Source organism: Coturnix japonica, chromosome 4 (genome assembly GCF_001577835.2).
Source record: "Coturnix japonica isolate 7356 chromosome 4, Coturnix japonica 2.1, whole genome shotgun sequence".
Lineage (NCBI taxonomy): Eukaryota > Metazoa > Chordata > Aves > Galliformes > Phasianidae > Coturnix > Coturnix japonica.
In genome coordinates, this window is record NC_029519.1 from 14355768 (window position 1) to 14369718 (window position 13951).

The 13951-nt window shown below is 37.1% G+C and overlaps 1 protein-coding gene across 1 annotated transcript in view; it reads left to right on the forward strand.

Moving 5' to 3' along the window:
* TENM1 (teneurin transmembrane protein 1) overlaps nucleotides 1-13951 on the forward strand; it is a 292567-nt gene that overhangs the window by 137855 nt on the left and 140761 nt on the right. The window contains 1 exon segment of the mRNA XM_015860820.2: nucleotides 8971-9211. Within this exon segment, the coding sequence (XP_015716306.1) occupies nucleotides 8971-9211 (241 nt within the window).

Genomic DNA, 13951 nt, shown 5'->3' on the forward strand with positions numbered 1-13951 from the left:
TTAATACTCCCAATAGTCATATAACAGTCACTGGAAATATTTGTAAAGATGTTCTTATCAAGTCATTTGATGTCAGCGTGATATCTATAATAAAAGCATATGGAGTACTGTTTTATTGGATAAAACAGACACCTTCATTCTCTTATGTAAGCTATAAACATGTTCTTTGGAATATTATGAATGTAGGAACTGGTCTGTATCTCTCCCTATGCTCTCTTGTTTAAGTCTTTCTAAAAGGATTGTCTTTAAAATGAAGTAAGTATATGAGGTTAGAATCACAACTACTGAACGAGCCAGAAAAGCTTCAAGCCCCTTTGTTCATACATGTTGTTAATGATACAAATGGATGGTTACTTTTATTTATGTCCTGCAAAATGATGTCAGGAGCTGCTGCTGGATGTGATACAGTGATTGATACAGTGATCTGGAACACTAAGCCTTTACATATGCAGGTGGGAGAAGCTGGAGCTGGGATTTGTGCTTGAATCCGAAGTGTTCAGGCACTTACACCCAGAAGGAAGCTTAGAGCAAGGTTGAGAGCTGCCAACCAAGTGATAGCTTGGTGAGTTTCCATAGATAGGGTGATACCTGGCACCTTATCCCAGCCAGCTGAAGAGCATGCAGGGCAGGTGGTGCTACTGCGCTGGTTGTGTCCCAGTGTAACTCGCAGGTTTAAATAGGGTTTACCATCCTTTCACATTTCTGTAGAGCTGCAGGATATTTTATATTTATCAATCTGCTCTGTCTTGTGGCAAGGCTGGAAGCTGAGCAGGGCTGTGTCTCTCCGGAAGTTGTTGTGGCAGTCAAGTGGACAAGCCCTCTCCTTGGCCATCCTTGTGCTGTGAGTTCAAACGGTGTGGGGATTTTTACGTATTTGGGCCTTTAACATGGTTATAGCTCAGCAGGCCTGCTTCCTGAAAATGCATCAAAATAGCAGGAACACATATGGGGCAGGTAAGAGGCAAGCGGGCAAGGTTACCATCTGTCATAGAGAGGTTGTTAACGAAATGGTTTAACGTGTCCATGTTCCACTGAACCACTGGGCTAAATACATTGTGTATTCAGTATGATTTATAGTTTCTAATTCCATTACCCATAGATCCCTTTTTAAAAGCCCTCACAGCTAATGAATTTAATGACACAAAGGCCAAAACTTGAATATATATCACTCATTCGAAAGCCATCTATAACTGGGGAACCATTAATTTTTAGAGCCGTGGCTGGTTGCAACCTATTTTACCAATCATAAACTGCTCTTTAACAAAAATCTGTTCACCTCTAAGGTCATCAAAATTTGCTGCCAGGCTACCTGTAATTGTCAGGCTTTTGTAAAGCTGAACTTACTGTGTAAGCCATAATCTCCCTTGCTTTGTTCAGAGTTTTAGAATAGTGATTGTAATGTCCCCGGTGATCTGCCACCAGTAGAATTTACAACTTGTGATATTGAATGAACCCCTCACTTTTAAGTAAAAGCGGGAATTATGCATTCTCCTGAAATACTGCCTTTAAGCTGACTGAGAGCTGTCAATCACCACCTCTATGAATGCTGTGTGATATTAAGTGTACCAGCAGCAGCTTGATCTGCCAAACCTCTTCAAGCACAAGCTAGTTGGTGAGGCTGTTCTCTTGTTCTCCACTGTAGCTGGAGTGCTGTGCTCCTTTTCCCTCCCCCCATGTTTTTTCCTTGACCCCTGTGATTCAGACACCAACAGGCCTATCATGTCTGAACATGCTGCAATGATTTACAAGGAGATTTGAGATGATGGATCCATTCTATTGTTCTCTTTACCACCTGCAACAAATGCCATGAAGGGACTGAGTAAGATTGTTTCATTTCTCAGCTGTCATATTAATTGACATATATTTGAGCATTTCACATAGATGTGATGTTTTTCATATAAATATTATACGTACAGGATAGTGATACTTACAGACATATGAAGAAATACCATACAGTAAAGCTATAATTCAGGCAATTCAGCTGGATAAAAGCCCCTCAGGAGCTGTGATGCTTTGCTCCCTTTTGGCAATGCTTGTTTTTTACAAACACCCTTCAGCGTGATTATATTGTCAGGTGCTTCTGTGTGAAAATATTTAAAACTTGTCTATTATCCACAATACAAAGCATTAGAACCTGAAACTCATTGCTGGTTACAAACTACAGCACAGAGAGATGGCACCTTACAGTGCAGTGTTTATGTCCAAAATTATTCTACTTCAGCAGTCAGACTCCCAAGTTAAAACACTGAGTGATGGAGTTAATTAAGGAGGAATAGTGCTGTTGGAGCTCTAATAGTCTACAGATATAAGTGCCTCTAAGTGAGGCAAAGTTTGTCAGGAAAGGTAATGTATTTTATTGCACTAGCTGATATAGCTGGAGAAAAAAAAAAAAAAAATGAAAAAAAAAATAGATGGCTTTGGGCCCACAAGCACTTCTTTTAGGTTTGAGTATATTAACACTTGTATCATCAGAATGATAAGAAAAACACTTCCACCCACACACCCAAAAAAAAGAATCTTATCAGTTTTATTACAAGAATTTTACAAAGTAAAAATTGACAGGCTAGGCATACGGTGGGCAAAAAAGACAAATGCCAGAATCTTTTGAATCTTGAAAAGGAGAATATTATTAAATTCATCCTATCAGTGAAGTTAGAAAGGGCTGCTGTGTGACAGCTCCCTAGTGATAAATCACTGCCTTCCCTTCTCTAATGAGTTGAAACCTCCATTCTTTGGTGTGAAAATTTCTCCTACGTCTTTCCTAAGCTGTGTAAAGAAACAGTTTGTTTACAGAGACAATTCTGAAATAGCTGTTTCTTATTTTCTTATGCTGCAAAGTCTCCAGTATTTTCTTTTCTGCTTTCATCACACTATTAATTGATGTCTTACCTTAGAGCCCAGGAACATCACCATTGTGACAACAGCAGCCCAAATACAAAAGACCTTGTACTCTCTATAGCTTGGAGTTTTCATGGAGTCACAGATTGGCTTGGGTTGGAAGGAACCTCAAGGATCATCAGGTTCCAGCCCCTACCACAAGCAGTGTTTTCAGCCTCTAGATCAAGTACCAGATTATGTTGTATGGTATTGGTATTTGATATCATATTATATTTAGATAAAATCATTTGTATTGTATGACTTGCAAAGATTTCCAAGTCGACCTTAAGTAAGCCAGCATTTGTTTATTTGAAATAGACCAAAAATGTAAATTAAAATAGTGTTTTGTATTAATATTCCAAAATAAATATGGACTTCAGAAGGAATTTTAGGTGAATATATCACTGTTTCACAAGATAGTGTACTAAGCAAAGTTACAGAAAGAGAAAGCACTGACCTCTGTAAAAGCACAATAGGTAAGTGCTTGCTGGTAATGCTCCCACTTTTCCTTTTTACATTGGTGTTTAAAACTGTATGTTTATATTCTCATAAATTTTGCTAGAATGAAGTTCCTTACAAGTGTTTACAAAATGTAGTCGCTTTGGTCTTAAAGAACAGGTTTTTATTGTTGTAAAAATAGAAAAAGATGTTCTGCACAAAGTTCATATGAAGTCTTTACCTTTCTTGTGGCCTATATAAAGAGGCTGCACAGATGCTGTATGTCATTCAGTGCAAATGTTACTTGCTTTTGTGAAAGAGTTGAATGGCTAAACTTGACTATGCTGAAGAAACAGAAGAAGAAGCAAGTTGGCATTGGAAAATTGTTAGTATTCTAATTTCACCATTTTTTCTTTTTAAAGTGATCTAGGAATTATGAGATGGAAACTATTAATGTGTGTTATGTGACTGTAAAGAATCCAAGTGAATTGAACTACTGTGGCACAAGGAATATAAAGGAAATATTTAATGAGTCCTATATGAACACATTAGACTATTTGACTGTGTTTAATATAACAAATTTGTCTTACATCATTATATCATCACAATACAAATCTACCTGTATTTTTTGTTTGTTGAGGCTGTTCAAAATGTATGGCTTAAGATCTCTGTCAATTTTTCCTTGGAAGTGAAACCCTGTATTTTCTGTACAGCCCCTAAATGATGATACACTGGGTTTGTTCTCGTAAGAGTTGGCAGTGTGGTATGAAATTCTAGTCTTGACTGTATCAGCTGATATCCATACTGATTAATGAAGGGCTCAGAACTCCCTATTTGTTATGTACTTTGCTTAGTTGTTCCTTCTATTAATCTGTCTGGATATCCTGTGGCAGGGAGGTCTCTGGAGGTCTCTAAGTCTCTCTTGCTTAGTATGTGGACTTTGAATCCATGTGACCTTTAGTTTGTAAGCTCTCATTGCATTATAATCTTTATGTTGCATAAGACCATATGGTTTGTAGAATTCTTCAGGGATGTTTGATAACTTGTGTTCTGGAGGATTTACTGATTGAAAGATGGAGGGGGGAAACCAAAAACATATAGAGCAAAACTATAGTGCAAGGGCAAATTGGTGTTAAAGATACTTTCACAATTTAGTGCTCTGTCAAAGTGCTAAAAGCAAAGCATTTTGTGAATATAGAAGACCTTCTTAACACCAAGCTGTGTCTGAAGGAGCAAGTGCAAAGGAGGTTATCAATATAGATGTTTACTCATTTACATTTTTTAATATATTTACATTTTCTCAAAATATATCACAGGACGAACAAAAGGAATTCAGAGAAATACAGCAAATAATTATGGACTTGCAAAGGTCATTAGGAAATTCATGGAAACAGAATAAGTCTGAAGACGTAATTCCATAGAATCAAATCTGGAATAGAAGGAAACAACATAAAGACTTTCACAAGATCAATAAGAGTATTAACATGTAGCACTCTGCAGTATTAAGGGCTGTATTTAATTCTTAATTCATCCACTTAGACCCAGTACATGCATTTCATTGTAAAATTGAATTTTTTTTTATTCTGTGGTTTTTAACTGTTGTCTTAAGCATTGAGCTTGTTTTCTCTGCAGAGTGTTTCCCAGTTCTTCAGTGCCCATTTACATGGATTGGATGCAAGACTCTGGGCAAGATCCTTCTGTCAAACATGCCTTACTGCACAATGCAGAGATACCTGTTCCAAGGCTCTATTTTCGTAAATAGGATTAATATAATTCACTTCTACTTAAGGAAAAATTACTGATAGGTTTGTAACTGAGTAGTACTGTATCCATAGAATAGAAACCCGCACTGACATCTCTGAGCATATGCTGCTATTTTGTTCATTAAATAATGACTTGCAAGCTAATTTTTACTCAGCTGAGGCATGTCTGGTAGAATAAAACATACCAATAAAAAATGAATTTAGGAACTGAAAAAAATATTAAAATATTTTGAAAGTACTGCAGGTTAGATGCAAACCTTTTAATGCTCATTACTTTTTAATATATTCTCCCTGATATACTTCACTGAGTAACAATGCAGGCCGTTGTAGTCTTGTCAGTGAATGGTAAAACTGTTCAATTACTCTCTCTTACTTCATGGATCTGAGAAGTATAGTGAGGTATGCTTCAAAATTGTTAGGAAAATGTTTTCCAAATTCCTGGCTTGTTTTAAAAAAATAATTGTTTTGGGTGGTGGTAGTTAGTTGATAAAGTTTCTTATTTCATTTTTTTTTACAAGGCTCTAAAGCTATTCTGCTGCATCTTCAAGATAATGAAGGCATTTTATCCTGACTTTTGGGAAAAGTAGATGTGAAGGCTTTTGTTGCCCATTGGTTTGTGTCACGGAACGGCTGGTCAGTTGCACTGGCCAGAAGGGCAGTGCACAGCCCAGCAAGGCCAAGGAAGGCAAGTTCCAAGTAGATGGCTTTTCCTCTTTAAGATCCTTTCCTCTTGCTGTAGAAAAGAAATGCTTGCTTACTAGAAGAGAAAAATATGAATTATGGTGTCCCCTGAAGGAAAAACAAATAGCAGGAAAACTCAACAACTGGAAAGGAGCTGTTTAGGTCTGCACACTTTAACTGTAGGATACTGAGACTTATTATTCCACTGCCACAGAGCAGGTTGTTTTCAATATTGATTAAGGGCCATCCAAAGCGATGAGTCAGAATGATGAGTCAAAACTAAAGTTGAAGAAACATCCAGCACAGAACCAGAACTCCTCCTATCAAGCTTAAAAGAAAGGAGGGTGAGTAGAAATCCTTGAAGTGAGGGTTCACCCTTTTTATAGCTGGCATCAATACAGCATTCTCTCCTTTAGAGTTTGGGAGTTGTCTCAAAAGAAAAAAAAAAAAAGATGAACAAATTAATATTCATTGAAGGATGAAAGAGAAATCTAAAAAAAGAGGAATGAAAAAAAATATTAAATGCAGTTTGTGGAGTGGATGGGCAATGTGTGAGTTAAAGCAGATCTGGTATTAACAGGGAAATGCAAAGAGAGCAGAATGTCATGTTTATGCCTTTAGGTAACATAGAGTTCTAGACATGCTCTTGGAAATGAGCGAACTCTTTAAAAAATAATAGCAGTGTGAATTCAAGTATTCTAAAGAACCCTTTCTGACTGAAATAAGGAAATAAATAAAAGATAAGTTCATGTGCAGGTGGGAACAGTACTACTTTGACAGGAAGTCCATCCATGAGGTCCAAGAGCACCTCTTCTGGCCTGCATACTGCTCAGATGAGAATCTGATCTGTTGGATATTGTTGTAAATGGAAACTGAGCTGAAACCATGATTGTCGCAACGTTTTTAGATTAATTCAAACTTCTACTCTGTTAATAAACACATTGGAAACAATGTTATATTTGCAGATAATACATAAACATTTTTGTCTAAAAAATTTTAAAATCTAAACATTATTAGCAATCATTAAAAATAAAAGCAGGTGTTCTTGTGGATAGGTAGCATTATGCTGCATTAGGCTAAGTTAATTTCTGTACTGCTCTCATACACTGGAAACTTTGTGACTTTAGACAAATCAGTTTGTGTAGTTTCCCTTTTTAGGTATTTAAATGGTTTTCCATGAAATTATTTTACAAAGCCTGCTGTTTAGTCAGGGCCCTGCCAAATCGTGACTGTGCAGATTTAGATATAATGCTGTTTTATACTCCAAGAAACAATTTTTTGTGGTGTAAATATAAAGTTAATGAGATGTAGACTTAGTTTCAAGCAAAATAAAAATAACTTTGCTAAATTAGGGAGTCCGTAAGAGCTAATTGGAAACTCAGGCCAGATTCTCAGCTTGATGAATTCACAATGCTTTACTGAAGTGAAGGGCTAATGCAGAAGACCTGTTTTCAAATCACCAAAATACTTCAGAATGCGATGTGAGGTTTTCTTTGATGCAGTAGTTGCAGGAAGGGGTGACAAGTGTGATAATTAAAAAGGAATCCCCTAGGAAATCTGGTGCATTAATTTATCGTGAGAAATAGCACTGGGATATACTACGTACCCCACCAACCAGAAATACTTTATGGTTCATAAAGCAGAACCAGCTTATTGCATGGAACAAACTAACCTATTAGTCAGCAAATGGTAGCTATTGTCAGAACAGGGGCAGTAAAAGAGGAAGAAAGGAACTTAAAGGTGTGCTGCTGTACTGATTCCACAGGTTTTTCCCATTTACCTAGAGAAGCAGTCACCTTGGATGCTCAACATTTACTGCATAGCTTTTGAAGTACTTTATAGCATCTATCTGTGTTTCTTGGCAGTAATTTTCTAACTGACAGGACTGTAGTAAGACCATTGAATTGTTTGTCATGCAAATTGTAGTATGTATAGTAATCCTGCAAATCTTCTGTAGACTGGATACAAGATCGGGAAAGTCACTGATCAAATACTCAAGGATGCTGGACGTCAAATGATATGTCCAAAATTTCAGGAGCTTCAATTCTAGAATAGCAGGATACAGGATTTTCTGAGATTAATTATTATATGAAAGTGCCTTAGCAGCTTATTTCAGAGCTCCGGACTGTTGACTCCAGTGATTTAATTTACTGAGGCCTCCAATTTTCTAATATGCTTAGAAATGCTTTTCTGGTATATGCAAACTAATATTGCAGTGTAAACCCTAATGCAACTGTAAGAATGCTGCCTTGATAAAAGATCAATGAAATTAAAAGGATTAAGCCTGGGCCAAATCCGTGACAGCTTTGCTTACCACAGCATAGAGAAGCTTATGTGGAACACTAAACAACCTTCTTTCTCCAACTGGGGTAAATCGTGGCTGTCACAGAGAAAAAAGTGCTGTTTTTCTGCCAGCTACTCCAAGAAGGGAAGGGGCATGCTCTCATCCTTCACCTTGAAGACAAACTATGTCATAATTTCCAGAAAGCACGTGCTGTAAATGGGTGGCAGCAGCAGTTCTTCACAGGGAATGCTTTCAGGTTCACATGGGTCAGGGCCACAAATGTCCCCACACCATGCCCCAACACCCATCACCACCTGCTCTGTAGTGGGACCCGTGAGCTGCCCTGCCCACCCGCCTTCAGCTTCTGCGGGTACGTGGTTCATTCAGACAGTCTGTGAGATGGCCTTCTTCTAGTAGTCATTTCACAATTGCAGTACCAGGGTAGGTGAAATGTATTGATGATATTTTATAGGAGGTATTTACTAGATGGTAGGAATTATTCTGTTATTTCTCTCTTGATATAAAGTGCTGGACTAATTCTTATATTGTGTCTGTTTTTCACTGCTTTTCTTAGATGAGATTTAATTAGTTGATGTATTTGCAGCAATTCAGTGTCAACTTGATTTATTTATTACCCCCAAAATCTTGGGACAAATTAAACAAATGTTATGTCTTTTTTTTTTTCTTTTTTTTTTTTTTCTTTTGTTGATCTAACTGCAGCACTGAAGACTGTACTCTTCATTTCAGTAGAGTGTTATATCTTAAATTATTTCACATTGTTCTACCAGCTTACTGACACCTGAGTTAACATGATCAGTTGCACAATGCTCACAGTGCTTTAATCCCATTAAATCATATATCATCCTCATGCTCTCCCAGGGTTTTCCAAGCAGTAAGCCCCTGGGTTTTCTCCCTGTGTTGTTTCAGACATGCCGGGGAGCCCACACAACCAGTTCACATTCAGACCTCTCCCACCACCGCCTCCACCGCCACATGCGTGCACCTGCACCAGGAAACCACCACCAGCGGCCGACTCTCTGCAGAGGAGATCAATGACGACCCGCAGCCAGCCCAGCCCTGCTGCCCCAACACCCCCCACCAGCACACAGGATTCTGTGCATCTCCATAACAGCTGGGTCTTGAACAGCAACATACCACTGGAAACCAGGTATGGACCAATGTGCTCTACGCAGCTTATCTGAAATGTTAAAGAAAGTGAGGAGAAGGCCTGACACTGACATGAGAAGATGAGGGACTGCAAGGTTACCATGCAGAAGCATTTTGATTTGAATCCATGTTGTGTAGACTTGCGTGGGTTTTTTTTTCACTTGATGCATGCATCTAGGTTCATAGAGCTTGTAAAAGCAAGTGTTTTGCAAAGTTGAGGGAGACTGATTTTCTTAGAGTGTGCAGATTATGGCTTTGAAGGTGTGTGCAGCAAAGACTTGTGTTTATGTACTTGTATGACTATCCAACATTCTCCCAGGGACATTTTGTAATCATCAGGTAGAAGTTTTGTTTAATTGGTGTTGTATGGCACTTCTGGTCTCAGTCAGTCTTCAAGCTTTGGCTTCCTGATGATAAGAAACAGTAGGAAATAAGATTAAAATAATATTTTCATCAAGGTGTATTTAAACTTTTTTTTATACATGTAAAGAAACACATCTGATAATAGAGAATTTATACGGGTACAAGGCATGTATGGAGCATGAAGAGCCTTATCTTTGGGAGCTAGGAGGAGAGTTCAATTTCAGGTTCAGTCACAATTTACGTAAATAATGTATTCTGAAAATAATGGAAAGCAAATACACTCTGTATTCAGCAAACCTGTGAATCAGTACTCAACATTCTGCCTGCAGAAGTACACGAACTGCTGCTTCTGTCGTTTTGATCATATGTTTTTTTGTTCTCGCTAAGTATTACCTAATTTGTTGGATTTCAGCAAATCTGTGTTTGCTGACTTGATACAGAACACAAACCCTTCATTTTCTACTCTCTTTTTCCACTTCACCATGAGCAGAGCATCAAGAATTTTAGCCTAGGGTTTCCTTTAGGTCTTGTAAAATGGCAGTTGGTGAAACACAGGTGAATCTCTGCTGATCAACTAATCTGATCAGGAGAATCTAAGGTAATATGTAAAGAAGTGTTTTCTTGCTTATATACGTATATCCTATGTGTGTTGACAATTATCACAATTATCACTGAGACCTGCAATTTTTCTTTTATAGAAATAAGTTTTTATTTTATTACATAATTTTAGTATACATCTTTAAGCACTTAACTGCTGATAATCAGAAGTGTTAAATTCAGGGTTTTTTTTTCACTGAAAGATTGTTAAGTTAGGATTGAGGAATAAATTGATTCATTTTACAGTCAAACTTTCCTTATTTATCTTAAGGATAAATCACTAGGGGAAAAAAAAGAAAAAAAAAAAAAAAAAAGAAAAAGAAAAGAAAAGGACTGGAAGCTTTCCTCCAAAAGGAAACATAAGGAAAATTTTAGTTCATCAAGTCCCTCATCTCAGTGTCTTTCTTCAAAATAGAGTCTGAAAGACAAAGTTATTTTTCAAATGCTTATATTTGAAAATCCTTTCAAAATAGAAATTTGTCATTTAAATCGTAGTCAAAAGAGAATATATTTATCTTATTGAACAAGAATAGTTCAGGAAAAAAAAGGCAATAAAGGAATAATAGTGAAGTAACATACATTGAAGATAATAAAAAATACAAGTTTCAAATATTAATACATCAGTATCATTGAAATTCCATTGCTTTTTAAATGCACTTTAAAAAAATCAATATTCAAGAGATGGCTAGGATCAGAGCTTCTGCTTACATAATCTTTATAAAGATAAATCTCTGTCTCTTGTGATGTAACAGGCTTATCTGTCCATACCTTCTGCTATGCAAATGGTTTTTCCCTAGGCATTGTGTGCCAACTGAGTATCTTTTGGTTTCCTTCAATCAACACTTAAGTAGATCTTAATTAGCCTTTCTGCATCCCTGTTCACTATTTTCTCTTCAGACTTCCTTGCTGAGGAAAGTAGTTTGCTGTTTTAAATCTTCTATTTTATTTTATTTTATTTTATTTTATTTTATTTTATTTTATTTTATTTTATTTTATTTTATTTTTTAACCTTTTACAGTTTTCATACTTCTCATAAGTAGTGCTTACTACATTTTCTAGTGTAATTTCTTAGTACCTGCTTACAGCTAAGATCTCTAACTGAAAGTGCTATGCAGTGGACTAGGGATTCAGACTGGAATCTATACTGCTGGCTACCTTTTGGCAATTCACTCCCTCTGGGAATTTCCCACACTCCTGAGTTTCAGTGGTTGTTTCAGCTGTTCTTTGCACCCTTTGTTAGCCAGCTGCAGCCTCTCCTGAAGGTGTCTGAAAGGCATCTGAAAGGAGAATCTGCAAGACTGTTCACCAAGATGTATCTGCAGTTTGTGTGAGAACAAGTGACATAGTAGGGGAACGTTGTAATAAAGAATATACGTGGTCACTGCTTCTCAGAGGGCTTTAGTACACAGCCTAGCTTTAGAGAAGAAAGTATAGCAGCTTGTTTTTTCCTATCTTTAATAGAGAGTGATTCAGCTAGAATTGAATAAAAACATTGGCCTAATACCTGGATTCTCTTGCCTTCCTCCTGTACTGATGTTTATCTGTCCATTAGAAATAATCCTGTAAAATAAAGGGCAGCATGTCAACGGCAGCTGTATTTCTGTAGTAAGTCTTTAATAGTACAAAATCTACCTAATATCTGCATACTAATACAAGTAGATTTTTTTTTTTTCTAATTTGGAACATTTGCAATCAAAAAGAAGATTTAGAGACAGTAATTTATTCCCTGCTGTAATAACTGGGTGGAAATCAGAATGCACATGTTCAGCTTTTCTATTCAACCGTATCTCCTGTTAATCCATAAACAGCACATGTGTTTTCATGGTTTAGCTACAGCCACATAGTATTAGAGACTTTTCAGACAGAAAATGATTCCCTAAAACTAATTGTGTGACTCTAAATCCTGTTCACTTCTGCATACTCAGAAATTAGGCAAGTTTATGAGGCTTCTCATAATGTGTCGTATTTGTGTAAAAGAAAATAATGTAGTTCTGAAAACGTTTAACATTGGTGAGACTTGTTCAGCCTGGAGAAGAGAACGCTGCAAAGAGACCTCATTGGCAGGGGGGCTGGAACTTGATCCTTGGGTCCCTTCCAACCCAAATCATTCTATTATTCTGTGATTCTGTGATTAGAGATGTATTCTTATGCAGTTGGTCTTTGAAACCTACTTCAGGCTGGAAGAGTGTCTAGGAAGGATATTTACTGTGATATGAGTTTGAAGAGGCTTTTTGTAGACTAAAACTTGGCTATATTTTTTATTTAAGAGGGCAGCTTTGAAACACAATTTTGTGGGCTCATCCACAAAACGTTCTTGGCAGCACCCAGCTTACTGGCCCAACTGTTTTCAAAGGAGAAGGGCAATGGCTTTTGCAGGCTCACACCATCCTTTGTCAAAGCCAAGAACAGTCCAGAGCTCTGCCACTGCCAAGTTCTCTGCCCTCCTGGTGGTGGATCTGACTCAAAGCAACCTAAGTGAAGGGAGGAATTAGGAAGACTTCAAGTCTTCCAGGTACAAGTCATAGAGTAGCTGAGAATGAAGTAATTGGAGAAAAACTGTACTGTAGCTGCAGAAGACATAACAGCTCTTTGTACCGGCAGACCATTGCACAGCCTTCAAATGTACATGTAGATTATGCCTATACGCATGCACACAATTGGAAAAACAACTTATCCATTATTAAAATGTCATATGAACATGCAGTGATTTTATTCTGTCACACAGAAAACTAATTTGTATTACGAGAAAAAGACTGAAAGACTTTTCTCACCACATAAAAACACAGGAAGCATTGATTCTCTTCTTCAGGATAATGTTATTGGGCTCTTAGATAAATTGATTTCTTCTGCTCCCCCAGAGTAAGTACTCGCAACCTATTGCCTGTTCTCTTCCTTTCCACTAAAATAATTGTTTTTTTGCAAGTTTCATAGATACTTTGCTCTAATGTTTCAAATCTTATGATTTACATTGTCATCATCTCTGACAGCCCCATCTGAACACAGCTTACTGCTTTTTATGGAATATGTATTAAATCCTGACAATTCAAAGGAGTGTTTTTTCATTTTCTCCATGCTCCATTAGTTGGCTCAGTGTTTGTTTTCATAAATCTCTCATTTTTCCATTTTTTCATTTCTGTTTTATTTTCAGTTCAGTTAAATTCCAAAAGAAGAAAACTGTTAACATCAAAGCTGTGTTATTAGCTTACAGTACCTCAGATGCTCCCTATAGCATGTTACAGACCCCCCATAGATGAACATGCTTATTTTGAGCCAAGTTTTACATTTGAATTACTTAAGCATTTGAATTATTTTCTGTCTACATATTGAAAATCACTTTGTTTTTCAGTGTGTTCATTTTTACTCCTGTATCATGCGTATTTTACATATATGCTCGTCCCATTCTTTTTTTAAATCACATTTTTTTCTAGTTCCTATAACCCATTTAGCAGTGTTGGCAGTAAGGTTAATGCTGTGCTGAATGGACTGAAATCTCCCTTCAATGCACTGGCAATGAGCCAAGCACTGTGAAAAAGACAGCTTAATTTAAGCAATCTTATCACCGCGGTAATAGCTCCTCTAAAGGGACAGTAAGGTACCAGACCATGAACCTGAGATTCAATTATCATTAATTTATATAAAACTTAGAAATACTAGAATAAGAGGAGAAGTATTTGGGGTTCGAGGCAGTTGTGATTTTGCAGCAGTATTTCAGAACCCTGAAGTTTGGTTGTGACTCCAAACACGGACATTTTGAGAGTCTTAGAGTTTTAAGTTTATTGAG